This window comes from Hippopotamus amphibius, chromosome 11 (assembly GCF_030028045.1).
Source record: "Hippopotamus amphibius kiboko isolate mHipAmp2 chromosome 11, mHipAmp2.hap2, whole genome shotgun sequence".
Taxonomy (NCBI): Eukaryota; Metazoa; Chordata; class Mammalia; order Artiodactyla; family Hippopotamidae; genus Hippopotamus; species Hippopotamus amphibius.
In genome coordinates, this window is record NC_080196.1 from 65728870 (window position 1) to 65746000 (window position 17131).

Here is a 17131-nt window from a genome sequence, read left to right on the forward strand (position 1 = left end):
GGGTTGGACTCTGCTGAAGAGTATGGAAATCCACTAAGGAAGTCGTATGGTCAGATTTTTCTTTTAAAGACATCATTTTAGTGGTAACTGGATGAGTTAAGGTTTGGAACCGCCTTTCCTAAATCCACTGTATATTTTTTAGTCTTGTTGCATGACTTATTTTTTAATGTGACCCAAGCATTTGTGTCTATGGCCTCTGTGATGCTATCTCTTTTTGAGGTTCAAAATTCCACTCTCTTGATTCTTCCTTTAACTTTCTGAAGCTGTTCTTTCTGGGACTCCTAGAGCAGCTCATTTGTCTCTGCTGGTCCACTAATAGATTAGCTCAGAATTCTAACCATAGCCCATTTGCATCCCTGTCCCAGGAATTTTACCTACTCTCATTATTTTAACATGTATCATACTATATTTTTACTTAACCTTTTAATCTCTAGCCACATCCTTTATTTCTCCTGATAGTATCATTTTGAATATCTACCCTCTTCTCCAATATCACATCCTGACACCATTATCCATCAAGTAGGTTGTTTCAGGCATCATCCCATGCCCCTCTCTACCTTCTTACAGGCAACATCTTACCAACTTCTATTAAGTCTATCTTCTAGATGTTTCTCCAATAGGTGCTTTCCTTTCTGTCTGTTTCAGTTACCAATGAAATGAACCAGGTCTTAATTATCTCTTAATTGGAATGTTAAAACAGGCTTCCAGCTGGTCTATCTTATTCCAGGTGTGAGTCCTCAGATTCAGCATATAGAGCATCACTGGTACAATTTATTTACAAAAGATGAATTATTATTTACTTTCAAAAGCTTTAAAAATTTTCAGAGGCTCCCTACCAGATATAGGATAAAGCTTCCAGACTGATAAATTAGAAAGAGTTATCTGTAACCTTCACAGCTTCAGACATCTCTTACTACTCCCTTCCATGATTTTTTTTATTGTTCTAGCGTATTAAAATGCTTAAGTATTCAAACTCATATTTTTTTATTAATTAATTTATTGGCTGTATTTGGTCTTCGTTGCTGCACGTGGGCTTTCTCTAATTGCAGAGAGCAGGGGCTACTCTTCGTTGTGGTGTGCAGGCTTCTCATTGTGGTGGCTTCTCTTGTTGCAGAGCATGGACTCTAGGCCTATGGGCTTCAGTAGTTGTGGCACATGGGCTCAATAGTTGTGGTGCACAGGCTTAGTTGCTTCTCAGAATGTGGGATCTTCCCAGACCAGGACTCAAACCTGTGTCCCCTGCATTGGCAGGCAGATTCTTAACCACTGCACTACCAGGAAAGCCCCGAAACTCATATTGCTTTAAGCTTCAGTCTTTGTCTCTGGTATTCCTCTGCTTTCCTCTTTTCCTTCCCCCACCCAGTCCTCCCCCTCCCGCTCCCCCTCTTCCCCCCTCCTCCCCCCTTCTCCCCCTCCTCCTCCTCTTCCCCCTCCCCCACTTCTTCTTCTTCTTGTTTTTGGCTTGATTTTTAAAAGATGGTTAATTGGTCATTCATACAATAGCTCAGACATTAATCCTTCCCAGATGCTTCTTGTGGTAACTTATTTTCCCCTATCTACAAACCAAGGTGGTATTAAGTGCTCTTTCTACTTCCTCCATTATGGTACTTAGGATTGCAGAAGAATATCTTTTTCATGTCTTTTTTCCCTTCATGAGAGTATAAGCTGGCAGCCTTTGTTTTAATTCATCTTTGTACCCCAATCACCTAGGGTAGAGCTTGATGTGTAATCAGTGCTCAACAAGTATCATTAAGTAACTCTCCCTGGTTCCATACACTTCTCTCCTAGCACTTACCACCCTGTGTGCAGTTACTGTTGGTTTGCTTCTCTGTTGTTTTCTCTCAGCTGAGCTCCTTACTGGCAGGCATTGTCTGCATGTGTGTGGGTGTCTGTATCTTTCTCAATAAGTGTTAAAGAAATGTTTTAATGAACAAATGAGAGCTGAATATAAACATTTGTTATCCTTGTTTCTTTTTTTTTTTTGCTTCAGTGTCTCTGTGTTCCTATTCTCTCTGCTATATGTTCTGATACCACATCTATCTGTGCTATCTTTTTCTGCTCCAGAGCAATGTTAATGGTTATTTTCCTTTTCTTTATATTTGTATTTTTTCTCTCATTGTCTTTCATCTCATTTAACCAGATAGTGCTGTAATGAAGATCCATACTGTTACATACTTTTTAATTAAAAAAAACTATTAAATCACTTGTTTTTAAAGTATGGTTAGTTGATCATTCATACAATAGCTCAGACATTAACTCTTCCCAGATGCTTCTCCTCATGGTACTTATTTTCCCCTCTCTACAAATCAAAATGGTATTAATTATTGCCACTTTATTCATTGTGTGAAAGTACAAGGTATATTATCCTCAACTTTTATTTTTTATTTTTTTATTTTTGGCTGTGTTGAGTCTATTGCTTGTGTGGGCTTTCTCCAGTTGCAGTGAGCAGGGGCTACTCTTCATTGCAGTACATGGGCTTCTCATTGTGGTGGCTTCTCTTGTTGTGGAGCACCAGTTATAGGTGCAGGGGCTTCAGTAGTTGTGGCTCATGCAGTATAGAGCACAGGCTCAGTAGTTGTGGCACGTGGGCTTAGTTGCTCCGCTGCATGTGGGATCTTCCTGGACAGGGACTGAACACCCGTCCCCTGCATTGGCAGGAGGATTCTTAACCACTGCACTGCCAGGGAAGTCCCCTCGATTTATTTTAATGTAATCTTTATAACACCTTGATGGCAGGTATTAAGCAAATTTTACATGAGGAAATAGAGTGTGGAACTATCCCCCCAATTACATAAGGAACAATCAGGATTTGAATGTAGGTCTATCTGACTCCAAAATTTATGTTCTTTCTGCTTAGTAACATTGCCTCTCCTCTTCTATGGCAAGTCTTGGTTCCTGTTTCTGACATGTTACAGCAGACTGTGGACACATTTACTGACTACTTCAAAAAATGTCAAAAGTTTATTGATTTATTCAGTTCACCATCTCTTTACTTGGCTATAGCCATTGCTTTTCTCAAAAGAGCTCTGTTGCTTTTACACTCTCCTCTGTTTTTTCTTTTTTATGTGACCATTCATCTGAATCACCTTCCACTTAGTCCCCGCTTCTTTTTATTTCCTTAAGTCCAAAAATAATAGTAAAAAAATTCTTAAAGCAAATCATTGACACTCATACATCTAGTGAATACCCCCATGAAGCTTCCCCCAGTTTGGACTGTTATACCTACCATCTTACCATTTGATGCCATTCCCAACTGTTATACTATTTGAATACATTACATAATTAATTCAGCGTATGATCTATTGTTCATACATAGTTCATTTTAAAAATGACAATGTTAAAAAATGGATACCATACTTAACAAAATTTGTTTAGTACTCTGCGCATAACAAATATTTGCAAGACCTTTTGGTGATGGTGATGATATATGATTACTTACCTTGTAGTAGCAATGTGTAATTTAATAATTTTGTCTTTTAAATAAGCCAGCATCCATTTGCAATGGACCCTTTACATTTGGGACATTTGACTTGAGCAAATAATTTCACTTGATTGCTTATTCGCATGATAGGCAGGCTTCAGCAACCTAAGTCAAGGAAAATGAACTTGTTTAAGATGATTTGAAATTGATTAGTTTGAATTTAGTTTGCTGAAGTTAACCGTGTGGTATGAATTTCTATATAGCCATTTTCTTACATTTAAGTTCTGTAAAATATTCTGAATATCCACTTCTAATGCTCTACTGTACCTCAAGCAAGACAATGCCATTGTAACTGCAGTGATCCAAAGATGGGGTTGATAATCGAGGGAAATGAGCAAAAAAGCTATTGAACACCATAAAGGCATAGTGGTGTATTTTATAAAACGTGTTTATCAAGAGTTTAACAGGATGGTGACTTATTTGTAGAGATAGCAATTAGAATATTATTGAAGTTGTTAAATAGCCTGGAATACTTAGAATGAATCCACAGGGTACTGTGTTTTTCATACTTGTTTAGCTATATCTTACTAGCCTATTAATTTGAGTTACTTCATAGGAGTACAGATATAGACTATAATTTTTTCAGCAGGAAACTTTTGAATGAAAATTCTTAAACTATTTTCCTTTTAATTTATTTTTTAACTTTTCAGATATTAAAAGAGAAAATGGTATATGCACCATTCAAAATTAACTACTCAGCAAAGTGTTAGCCTACTTTAGACTTTTTAAAAAGGAATTAAAATATTGCAAATAAATCACCCTTCCTGCTTCTATTCTCTCCCTCTTCAGAAGCAATCAAAACCTGAATTTGGTCTGTACACAGTACACGCAAGAACTTGAATTCTTAGTTCTTAGACCTCCACATTCCTAACAATCTTGTCTTCCCTCTCTTATAGTTTTACCCTGCAATCGTCATTTCCAATACTGGAGTTACCTGCTGATCTCAATTTTAAGAATCCAGTCCTGACAATCAACATCTCTCTTTCCAGCTTACTACTCTCCTGATACTATCACTCCAACAATTACTTGACCATTTAAGATGACCAATGTATCATTCCTACTATCATTCCCCTTCTTGTCCTTCCTTCCTTTCTTACTGAAGCCACTTATATTTGACCAAAATAAGCATTCATTTAAATAACTTTCAAAACCTCGTTTCCATGACTTGAAAAGTCCTATCATTGAACTAAGCCAGGACCCTAACAGCTGATTGTGGCTAAAGGAAAACACAACTGCGCTAAATACTGTCGTTATGAGTGGATCCTGGTTTGGTGGGCCTAAAAGGTTATAGAATGTGAGGTCTCTTTATGAAAAAAGAACATAAGGTCATGAATACACAATGCCCACAGCCATTTTAATGTCACTTGACAGAAGATACATTATATTAGAAAAAGAAAATGGTCTTAATAAATTGTGGTTAAAATATCTCATTTTTGCAAACCTTACAAAATCATATGGCCATGTGAAAACACTGTTAGGAACACTCAAAGGACTGTTTAAGGGCTGGGGGATCAGTTAAAGGCCCTCATACTTAAGCTTCGTTAGCACTGGAATACATTTGCCCCTGAGTGAAACTTAAGTTTTATGGCTGTAAATCTCGAGTGACATTCCCCACTACCAAGAAATGTCTGGACAGTTCAGGTTTTCTGACAACTGGTTTATGTCTTCTCACTCTCTTCAATCCTAATACCCACATCACCCTCATTTTAAGCTAATAGTCTTCTAGTACAATTCATAGAGAACATAGAAGCAATTAAATGAGAATTACCTTTTTCTCTTATCAGCCTATTTGCATCTGTCTTCACACATTCTGATAGAATAATGGATGGCCTTTCTGTGCAGGAGGGCTCATTACCCATTAACTTACCAAGTAGAGGCTGTTGTCTCTTACACACTCAGGGGCTTTGCATCTACAATTTTCTCCTCTTTCCTGTGAATCATTGTTATTTCTCTCTGTTTTAATAGCATATGAACATTGCATAACATTACTTAGCTTAGAAAAGAAGCAAACACAAGATAAAACAGAGCCCTGCATCCCAACTCTGCCCTTCTATTCTTTATACCAAATCTATTCGTATAAACACTCCTGTTTCCACGAACTCACACTTCATTTTCTATCCAACCCATTTAAACAAAGATTTTCTCAAAGTATCATATTCTAGATCTAAAGTCATTTTTTTCTCATGAATTTGAAGATATTTTTCATTTTTTCTTTCATTTAGTTTTTAAACTATTGTACATACTTAAGGTGTACGTCATGATGATTTGAATATACGTAGTGAAATGATTACTCCTATCAGGCTAAGTGACGTCATCTCACGCACTTACCTTTTGTGTATGTGTGTGATGAGAGCACCTGAAATATACTGTCTTAGCAAATTTTCAGTATTTAATACAATATTATTAATTACTATTATTAATTATAGTCATCTTGTTGAACATTAAATCTCTAAACGTATCCATATTTCATTTAGTTTTGCTTAATAAGACATCTGCTGGCATTTGGATATCATTTCTTTGTAAGTAATCTATTTTTTCTCTCTGGGAACTTTAGAATTTTCTCTTCCCGTTTCAAAGTTCTGAAATTTCACATTTCCCTGTCTAGGGGTGTGTGTGTTTCTGTGTGTGTAATACATCCAGTTTACCACTAAGTGGGACTTTTCAGTTTAATGACCCATGTTGGTTTTCAGTACTGGAAATTTTTCAGGTGTAATTTTGTTGCATACAACTCCTACCATTTTCTTTAATTTTTTTTCAGATTTATTGAGGTATAATTGTCAAAATTGTACATATTAAAAATGTGAAATGTGGTGATTTGATATACTTTGTGAAATAATTACCACACTTCAATAACCTTACTTAGTTTTTTTTGTTTTTTTTTTTTTCCTTTGTGATGATTGTCCTTAAGGTCTACGTACTTGGCAGATTTCAAGTGCACAATACAGTATTATTAACTACAGTCATCATACTGTACATTAGATCCTCAGAGCTTATTCATCTTATAACTGAAGGCTTGTACCTTTGACCACTATCTCCCCCGTTTTCACCAACCGGCAGCCCTTGGTAACCACCATTCTACTCTATTTCTAAGAATTCTGGGTTTTTTTCCTGTAGGTTCCACATATAAATGAAATCATACAGCATTTGTCTTTCTTTGGCTTATTTCATTTGGCATAAAGTCCTCATCATATATGGCCTTTATTATGTTGAGGTAGATTCCCTCTATACTCACCTTGTGGAGAGTTTAAAATGGATATTGAATTTTTGTCAAATGCTTTTTCTGCATCTGTTGAGATGATCATATGGTTTTTATCCTTAGTTGTGTTAAAGTGGTGTATTGCATTAATTGATTTACATATGTGAACCATCTTAGCATCCCAGGAATAAATACCACTTGATCATGGTATATGGTCCTTTTAATGTGCTGTTGAATTCTTTTTTTTCTTTTAAGAATTTTCTTTTTATTATTTTACTTATTTATTTTTATTTTTTTGGCTGCTTTGGGTCTTCATTGCTGTGCGTGGGCTTCCTCTAGTTGTGGTGAGCAGGAGCTACTCTTTGTTGTGGTGTGCAGGCTTCTCATTGCTGTGGCTTCTCTTGTCACAGGGCATGGGCTCTAGGTGCATAGGCTTCAGTAGTTGTGGCACATGGGCTCAGTACTTGTGGCTTGCTGTCTTTAGAGTGCAGGCTCAGTAGCTGTGGTGCATGGGCTTAGTTGCTCCACGGCATGTGGGATCTTCCTGGACCAGTGATCGAACCTGTGTCCCCTTCATTGGCAGGCATATGTTTAACCACTGCACCACCAGGGAAGTCCCCTGTGCTGTTGAATTCTGATTGAAGATTTTTGCTTCTGTGTTCATCAGAGATGGCCTGTAATGTTTTTGTAGTGTGTTTTTCTGGCTTCAATGGCAAGGTAATGCTGGCCTCATAAAATAAATTTGTAAGTGTTCTCTCCTCTACAATTTTTGTTAAGAGTTTGAAAATGGTTGGTGTTAATTCTTCTTTAATTATTTGATAGAATTCACCAATAAAACCATCAGGTCATAGCTATTTTTCATTGGGAGTTTTTAATTACTGATTCAGTTTTCTTACTTATTATTGTTCTGTAAATATTCTCTATTTCTTCATGATTCAGTAGGTTATATATTCCTAGGAATGTAAACATTTCTTCTAGGTTACCCAACCTTTGGCATACAATTTTTCATAAGTCTCTTTGATTCTTTCTGTATCTAATGGTATCAGTTATAATGTGAACCCTTTCATTTCTGATTTTATTTATTTGAGTTCTCTCTTTTTTTCTTACTGTAACTAAAGATTTACTAATTTTTATATATTTTAAGAAACACACCTCTTCCTGTTGATGATCCCCTCTGTTGTTTTTGGCTTATTTCACTTGTATTGCTGATCGATTGTTGTTTTTTCTTTCCTTCTCCTAACATTAGGCTTAGTTTCTTCTTATTTTTCTAGTTCTTGAATTATAAAGTTAGGTGGTTTCTTTGAGATCTTTATTTCTTAAGGTAGGCACGTATCATTATAAACTTCTGTCTTAAAACTCTTTTTGCTGTATCTCGTTAGGTATGTATTTTGTTTTTTCATTTTTATTTGTCTCAAGATATTTTTTGATTTCTCTTCTGATTCCTTCTTTACCCATTGGTTGAGTTCTTGGTCTTGGGGTCTCCTCTTCCCATTACCCTAGCTATCTATGAACCTATAGCCCCCATCAGTGAGTTGGTTCTTTCACAAACAAGTGCAACTCACATGAACTCCTGCTGTGATGCATTGAACCTTGCCCTGGTAACCCATCTGGTGGAATATCTTCAGCTAGTTTCTTGCTGCTTCTCAACTCCTGCTTTGCTTTCCAGTTCCATTTCTATTCTACAGACATAGTTACCTCATATGTGAGTGTAGCTATGTCTTTTTTGGGGTTTATTCTTATATTGTATGCCTCAAAGATATGCACCTGGAACAAAGTTGGTACCCAATCTGGACAAGAAACAACTTATTTGCCATAAAGCCTAGTAAATATTTCTCTGTGTCTTTGAGAATCTTATAATGATAATAATGCTTTACTTTATTTCATCTATTTTTTCCCTTAGCTATTCGTTTTCTTTCTGAAAGTTTTGTTTTAGTTATTGGTTTAGTTGAGTTTTGTTTCTCTTTTTCATGGACTGAATTTTTCTTATATTTCATTATCATTAGTAGCAATGTTATATAGGATTAAAAGGATGGATTGCAATAGAAGGAAATGAATGCTCTGAAATTTGAGCATCTTGGCTCCCCAGGCCTTTCTTATTAATATGCTTTTTCTCCTGAGGTTGAGCACAGCCTGACAATTAGAGGTAGCCATCAGGATAAGTAGAAAAATAAATAGACTTTTGGGATGTATTTTCTCTATCCAAGTTATGATGAAGTATCTGGTTACTTTGTATTTTTGACAACATGAAATATGACCTTATTCCTTTTCTACTATTATTAAATATTCTGCCTCAATATATACTCTTTTGGAATAATCACATCAGTGTTTTTGCTTTATTATTTTACAGTGTAAGGAAAAAATCAGAGCTCGAGGCCGAAATCCGAACCTTGTTGAAACTGAGGTCAAAAAATGAAGATTTTCTTAAACAACTATACAAGGACACTTATAACATTGGTGCCATTTTCCACCTAACCAGATTTAAAACAGAAGAATTAGAACAGAAAATAACAGAAGTGAGAAGAAAATTCAAGGTTTGTATCTCTGTGTTCTTCTTAGTTATGAAAAGAGTAATGAGACTGAATTTTATTGATTTTTTTCCTTAAGAACTATTATTGAGATACAGTTGACATATAATAAACTGCAAATATTTTTAAAGTGTACAATTTGGTATTTTTTTTCTTATTAGTAATGTATATATGGCAATCCCAGTCTCCCAATTCATTCCCCCTCAACCCCCTCACTTTCCCCACTTGGCGTCCATATGTTTGTTCTCTACGTCTGTGTCTATATTTCTGCCTTGCAAACTGGTGGATTTGTACCATTTTTCTATATTCTGCATATATGTGTTAATATATGATATTTGTTTTTCTCTTCCTGACTCACTTCACTTTGTATGACAGTCTCTAGGTCCATCCATGTCTCTACAAATGTCTCAATTTCATTCCTTTTTACAGCTGAGTAATAGTCCATTGCATATATGTACTACATCTTCTTTATCCTTTTATCTGTTGATGGACATTTAAGTTGCTTCCATGTCCTGGCTATTGTAAATAGTGTTGCAGTGAACATTGCAATGCATGTATCTTTTTGAATTATGTTGTGCTCTGGGTATATGCCCAGTAGTGGGATTGCTGGATCATATGGTAACTCTATTTTTAGTTTTTCAAGGAAACTCCAATACTGTTCTCCGTAGTGGCTGTATCAATTTACATTCCCACCAATAGTACAAGAGCATTCCTCCCTCTCCACACCCTCTCCAGCATTAACTGTTTGTAGATTTTCTGCTGATACCCATTCTAACTGGTGTGAGGTGATACCTCATTGTAGTTTTGACTTGCATTTCTCTAATAATTAGTGATGTTGAGCAGCTTTTCATGTGCCTCTTGGCGATCTTCTTTGGAGAAATGCCTATTTAGGTCTTCTGCCCATTTTTGGATTGGGTTGTTTGTTTTTTTTGTTATTGAGCCGCATGAACTGTTTATGTATTTTGGATATTAATCCTTTGTCTGCTGATTTGTTTGCAAATATTTTCTCCCATTCTGAGGGTTGTCTTTTCGTCTTGCTTATAGTTTCCTTTGTTGTGCAGAAGCTTTTAAGGTTTATTAGGTCCACTTATTTATTTTTGTTTTTATTTCCATTACTCTAGGGGGTGGATCAAAAAAGATCTTGCTGTGATTTATGTCAAAGAGTATTCTTCCCATGTTTTCCTCTAGGAGTTTTATAGTGTCTGGCCTTACATGTAGCTCTTTAATCCATTTGGAGTTTATGTTTGTGTGTGGTGTTAGGGAGTCTCCTAATTTCATTCCTTTAGATGTAGCTGTCCAGTTTTCCCAGCCCCACTTATTGAAGAGGCTGCCTTTTCTCCATTGTATATCCTTACCTCCTTTGTCATAGATTAGTTGACCATAGTTTATCTCTGGGCTTTCTATCCTGTTCCATTGGTCTGTATTTCTGTTTTTGTGCCAGTACCATATTGTCTTGATTACTGTAGCTTTGTAGTATAGTCTGAAGTCAGGAAGTCTGATTCCTCCAGTTCCATTTTTTTTTCCCTCAAGACTGATTTGGCTCTTCAGGGTCTTTTGTGTCTCCGTACAAATTTTTGGATTTTTTTTTCTAATTCTGTAAAAAATGCCATTGGTAATTTGATAGGGATTGCACTGAATCTGTAAATTTCTTTGGGTAGTATAGACATTTTCATAATGTTGAGTCTTCCAATCCAAGAACATGGTATATCTCTCCAGCTGTTTGTGTCATCTTTGATTACTTTCATTAGTGTCTTATAGTTTTCTAAGTAGAGGTCTTTTACCTCCTTAATTAGGTTTATTCCTAGGTATTTTATTCTTTTTGTTGCAATGGTGAATGAGATTGTTTCCTTCATTTCTCTTTCTTATCTTTCATTGTTAGTGTATAGAAATGCAAGAGATTTCTGTGTGTTCATTTTGTATCCTGCAACTTTACCAAATTCATTGATGAGCTCAAGTAGTTTTCTGGTGGCATCTTTACGATTTTCTATGTATAGTATCATGTCATCTGCGAACTGTGACAGTTTTCAATTCTTCTTTTCCAATTTGGATTCCTTTGATTTCTTTTTCTTCTCTGATTGCTGTGGCAACAACTTCCAAAACTATGTTGAATAGTAGTGGCGAGAGTGGACATCCTCGTCTTGTTCCTCATCTTAGAGGAATGCTTTCAGGTTTTCACCATTAAGAATGATGTTTGCTGTGGATTTGTCATATATGGCCTTTATTATGTTGTTCCCTCTATGCCCACCTTCTGGAGAGTTTTTATCATAAATGGGTGTTGAATTTTGTCAAAACCTTTTTCTGCATCTACTGAGATGATCATGTGGTTTTTATCCTTCAATTTGTTAATATGGTGTATCACATTGATTGATTTGTGTGTATTGAAGAATCCTTGCATTCCAGGGATAAACCCCACTTGATCATGAGGTATGAGCCTTTTAATGTGTCGCTGGATTCTGTTGGCTAGTATTTTGTTGAGGATTTTTGCACCTAAATTCATCAGTGATATTGGTCTGTAATTTTCTTTTTTTGTAGTATCTTTGTCTGGTTTTGGTATCAGGGTGATGGTGACCACATAAAATGAGTTTGGGAGTGATTCTTCCCCTGAAATTTTTTGCTAGAGTTTGAGAAGGATGGGTGTTAGCTCTTCTCTAAATGTTTGATAAAATTCACTTGTGAATCCATCTAGTCCTGGACTTTTGTTTGTCGGGAGATTTGTAATCACAGTTTCAATTTCATTACTTGTGCTTGGTCTGTTCATATTTTCTATTTCTTCCTGATTCAGTCTTGGAAAGTTATACCTTTCTAAGAATCTGTCCATTTCCTCCAGGTTGTCCATTTTATTGGCATATAGTTGCTTGTAGTACTCTCTTATGGTGCTTTTTATTTCTGTGGTGTCCATTGCAACTTCTCCTGTTTCATTTCTAATTTTATTGATTTGAGTCCTCTCCTGCTTTTTCCTGATAACTCTTGCTAGAGGTTTATCAATTTTATTCATCTTCTTAAAGAACCAGCTTTTTGTTTTATGGATTTTTGCTATTGTTTTCTTTATTTCTATTTCATTTATTTCTGCTCTGATCTTTATGCTTTCTCTCCTTCTACTAACTTTGGGTTTTGTTTGCTTTTCTTTCTCTAATTTCTTTGGGTGTAAGGTTTATTTGGGATTTTTCTTGTTTCTTGAGGTAGGATTGTATCGCTATAAACTTCCCTCTTAGAACTGCCTTTGCTACATCCCATAGGTTTTGGATCATTGTGTTTTCATTATCATTTGTCTCTAGGTAATTTTTTATTTCCTCTTTGATTTCTTCAGTGATCTCTTGGTTATTTAGTAGCGTATTGTTTAGCCTCCATGTGTTTGTGTTTTTTACCATTTTTTTCCTGTAATTGATTTCTAATCTCATAGCCTTGTGGTTAGAAAAGAGGCTGGATATGATTTCAATTTTCTTGAATTTACCAAGGCTTGATTTATGACCCAAAATGTGAGAATGTTCTGTGTGCACTTGAAAAGAATGTGTAATCTGCTGGTTTTGGATATAATGTCCTATAGGTGTCTATTAAATCTCGTTGGTTTATTGTGTCATTTAAAGCTCGTGTTTCCTTATTAATTTTCTCTGTGGATGATCTGTCCATTGGTGTAGGTGGGGTGTTAAAGTCCCCCACAATGATTGTGTTCCTGTCAATTTCCACTTTCATAGTTGTTAGCATTTGCCTTATGTATTGAGGGGCTCCTATATTAGGTGCATATATATTTATAATTGTTATCTCCTCTTTTTGGATGGATCCCTTGATCTTTATGTAGTGTCCTTTCTTGTCTCTTGTAACACTTTTTATTTTAAAGTCTATTTTATCTGATATCAGTATCGCTACTCCAGCTTTCTTTTGATTTTCATTTGCATGGAATATCTTTTTCCATCCCCTCACTTTCAGTCTGTATGTGTCCCTAGGTCTGAAGTGGGTCTCTTGTAGACAGCATATATATGGGTCTTGTTTTTGTATCCATTCAGCCAGTCTGTGCCTTTTGGTTGGAGCATTTAGTCCATTTACATTCAAGGTAATTATCGATACGTGTGTTCCTATTACCATTTTATTAATTGTTTTGTTGTTGTTTTTGTAGGTCCTTTTCTTCTCTTATGTTTCCTGCTTAGAGAAGTTCCTTTAGCATTTGTTGTAGGGCTGGTTTGGTGGTGCTGAATTCTCTTAGCTGTTGCTTGTCAGTAAAGCTTTTGATTTCTCCATTGAATCTGAATGAGATCCTTGCTGGGTAGAGTACTCTTGGTTGTAGGTTCTTCCCATTCATCACTTTAACTATATCATGCCACTCCCTTCTGGCTTGCAGAGTTTCTGCTAAGAAATCAGCTGTTAACCTTATGAGAATTCCCTTGTATGTTATTTGATGTTTTTCCCTTGTTGCTTTTAATAATTTTTCTCTTTTATTTTTGTCACTTTGACTACTGTATGTCTTGGCATGTTTCTCCTTGGGTTTATCCTGCCTGGGACTCTCTGCACTTCCTGGACTTGGGTAGCTGTTTCCTTTCCCATGTTAGGGAAGTTTCGACTATGATCTCTTCGCATATTTTCTTGGGTCCTTTCTCTCTCTCTTCTCCTTCTGGGACCCCTATAATGTGAATGTTGGTGCATTTAACATTGTCCCAGAGGTCTCAGGCTGTCTTCATTTCTTTTCATTCTTTTCTCTTTATTCTTTTCTGCATCAGTGATTTTCACCATTCTGTCTTCCAGGTCACTTATTCGCTCTTCTGCCTCAGTTAATCTGCTGTTGGTTTCTTCTAGTGCAGTTTTCATTTCAGTTAGTGTGTTGCATATCTCTGATTGTTTGTTCTTTAATTCTTTGTTGTCTTTGTTAAACTTTTCCTGCATCATTTTGATCTTTGCATCCAGTCTTTTTTCAAAGTCCTGAATCATTATTCTGATCAATCATTATTCTGAATTCTTTTTCTGGAAGGGTGCCTATTTCTGCTTCATTTAGTTGTTTTTCTGCTGTTTTATATTGTCCCTTCATCTGATACAAAGTCTTTTGCTTTTTCATTCTCTCTAGCTTTCTGTGGCTGTGTTTTTCTGTACTGCTTGATACTACTTTCTGCCCTATTGTGGAGGAAGCTATCTAAGAGGCTTGTGTGTGCTTCCTGATGGGAGGGACTGATGCTGGGTTGGGGTGGGTGGGCAGAGCTCAGTAAGAATTTAATCTACTTTGGTGGGCAGAGCTCAGTAAAACTTTAATCTTCTTGGTTGCCAATAGGGCTGTGTTCCCACGCTTTTGGTTGTTTGGCCTGAGGCTACACAGCCCTGGAGCTTACAGGCTCTTTGGTGGGTCTAATGGTGGACTTTGGAAGGGCTCAAGCCAATGAGCATGTCCTAGAACCCCTCCCACCTGTGTCCTGTCCCCGTGGTGAGCCACAGCTGCCCTCACCCCTGCAGGCAACACTCCAACACCTGCAGTTAGGTCTGGTTCAGTCTCCTATGGGGTCACTGCTGCTTCCCCCTGGGTCCTGGTGTGCACACTATGTTTTGTGTGCCCTCCAAGAGTGGAGTCTGTGTTTCCCCCAGTCCTGTGGAGGTCCTATAATCAAAGCCCGCTGGTCTCAAAGTCTGATTCTCTGGGGATTCCTGCTCCCATTGCCAAATCCCCAGGTTGGGAAGCCTGACGTGTGGTTCAGAATCCTCACTTTAGTGGGGGGACTTCTGTGATATCACTCTCCTCCAGTTTGTGAGATGCCCACCCAGCGGTTATGGGATTTGATTTTAATGTGATTACACCCCTCCTACCAGTCTCATTGCAGCTTCTCCTTTGTCTCTGGATGTGGGGTGTGTTTTTTGGTGAGTTCCAGTGTCTTTCTGTTGATGATTGTTCAGCAGTTAGTTGTAATTCCAGTGCCCTTGCAAGAGGGAGTGAGTGCACGTCCTTCTACTCCGTCATCTTGAACCAAGCAGTTGATTTAATATTAATAGTTAGAATTTAATTTAAGCTAATTTAGTCTTTTCAGAAAATTCACTCCTTCTGAGAAATCAGAAGAAAATCACTTTTCTTCAGAGGTCCAGCCTTAATAAAGGAGAAATGAGGCTCAATGCAGCTAATCAACACTTGTGTCTACTTTTTTCTACCACCAATATTTTCTACCTGGATCACCAGAAGAGTGTGGTGCTTAGTTCAGTCCCATCCTACATATCTAACATATAATAGTTCTGTGTATGCTAGGAAGAAGAAATGCTGGGAAGAACAGTTGCACACTTACCAGTGTAAGAGAGAGGAAGTACCTACATTAGGCCTCCAAATTATTGATTCTAGAATACCAAGCAATTAGTAGACCACAGTGCTTCAAAAACAACTGCTCATGATACAGCCACTATGGAGAACAGTATGGAGGTTCCTTGCAAAACTAAAAATAGAGTTACCATATGATCCAGCAATCCCTCTGCTGGGCATATACCCAGAGAACACCATAATTCAAAAAGACACAGGCACTCCAATGTTCATTGCAGACTGTTTACAATAGCCAGAACATGAAAGTGACCTAAATGTCCATCAACAGATGAATGGATAAAAAAGATGTGGTACATATATACAATGGAATATTACTCAGCTGTAAAAAGGAATGAAACTGGGATATTTGTAGGGACATGGGTGGACCTAGAGACTGTCATACAGAGTGAAGTGAGTCAGAAAGAGAAAAACAAGTATCATATATTAACACATATATGCGGAATATAGAAAAATGGTACAAATCCACCAGTTTGCAAGGCAGAAATATAGACACAGATGTAGAGAACAAACATATGGACACCAAGTGGGGAAAGTGGGGAGGTTGAGGGGGAATGAATTGGGAGATTGGGATTGCCATATATACATTACTAATAAGAAAAAAAATACCAAATTGTGCACTCTAAACATTTGCAGTTTATTGTATGTTAACTGTATCTCAATAAAAGTTCTAAAAAAAAAAAAAAGAGTAAAAGGATAGGAAAAGAAATACCATGCAACCAATTAAAAAAAAAACAAAACAAAAAACTGCCACCTCTAATCCATTCCTAAGTGAGAGAGATGACGAATAGCCACTCCTTGCCACTTGGCATAGAGACCAGCAAAGTCAACTCCATTTTACCACACCAAGGGGACCACCTAAACAGGCTACTATCACATTCACACCTCTTCCATCTTTGTCATATTTTTTATTAAAGACTTTTGATGATACAAGTATGTGTAAAATATAGAGTCTGTATTCTCTGTCCAAACCCTGTAGCAGCACTGTCTTTAGTGAAGACTTTGTCTTGTGCTGTCTAAATTAGGACATGTAGATTGTCTGTCAGTAAATGTTTCTGTACTGAGAGACCAGGATTTTCTTACCACACTGAGTCCAGCTGTCTGATTGATTTGGTGTATTGTGCCTGTGTCCCCTTCCCATGGGTTATTCGGTGGGATTTTCATATCTTATGTGTTTCAAAATTAGTATAGTAGAAGTTATGTATAGTAAAAATTAACCTCAAAATTATTTTAGAAAATACAAGGCATGCAATTTTGTACATGGTTTAGCATATGTAACAATACTATTGATGTTATTTATAATTTACTTTAGTTTTTCATTAGTATATGTTTCTCTATGGACATCAGTTTTTTTTTTTTTATTGAGACTATCAGTGAAAATATCATGCACTGATTTGGCCACTTAACAATGTTTTAATTTTTTCAGTTGACAGGAACCCTTGGTATCATTTATGTATTTGTCCCATAGCTGTCACAACCTACTTTAATTCTTAAAATGTATTGCTTCACTAACTTGAGGCATTCACTTATTAAGAAGGATCTTGCATTGAACTGTTTATCTTTTTCTAAATTTTCCTGATGCCATAAACTACAGTATGTAGATTAAGTGCAGATTTGATGTGACTCCACTATACTTGCTTTGCCAACCCAAAGCGAAG

At 36.7% G+C, this 17131-nt stretch overlaps 1 protein-coding gene across 1 annotated transcript in view; it reads left to right on the forward strand.

Moving 5' to 3' along the window:
• Nucleotides 1-17131, forward strand: part of CCDC178 (coiled-coil domain containing 178) — a 384972-nt gene that overhangs the window by 93085 nt on the left and 274756 nt on the right. Inside the window, exon 12 of the mRNA XM_057698204.1 lies at nucleotides 9025-9208. Within this exon, the coding sequence (XP_057554187.1) occupies nucleotides 9025-9208 (184 nt within the window). The remainder of the gene's footprint in view (nucleotides 1-9024; nucleotides 9209-17131) is intronic.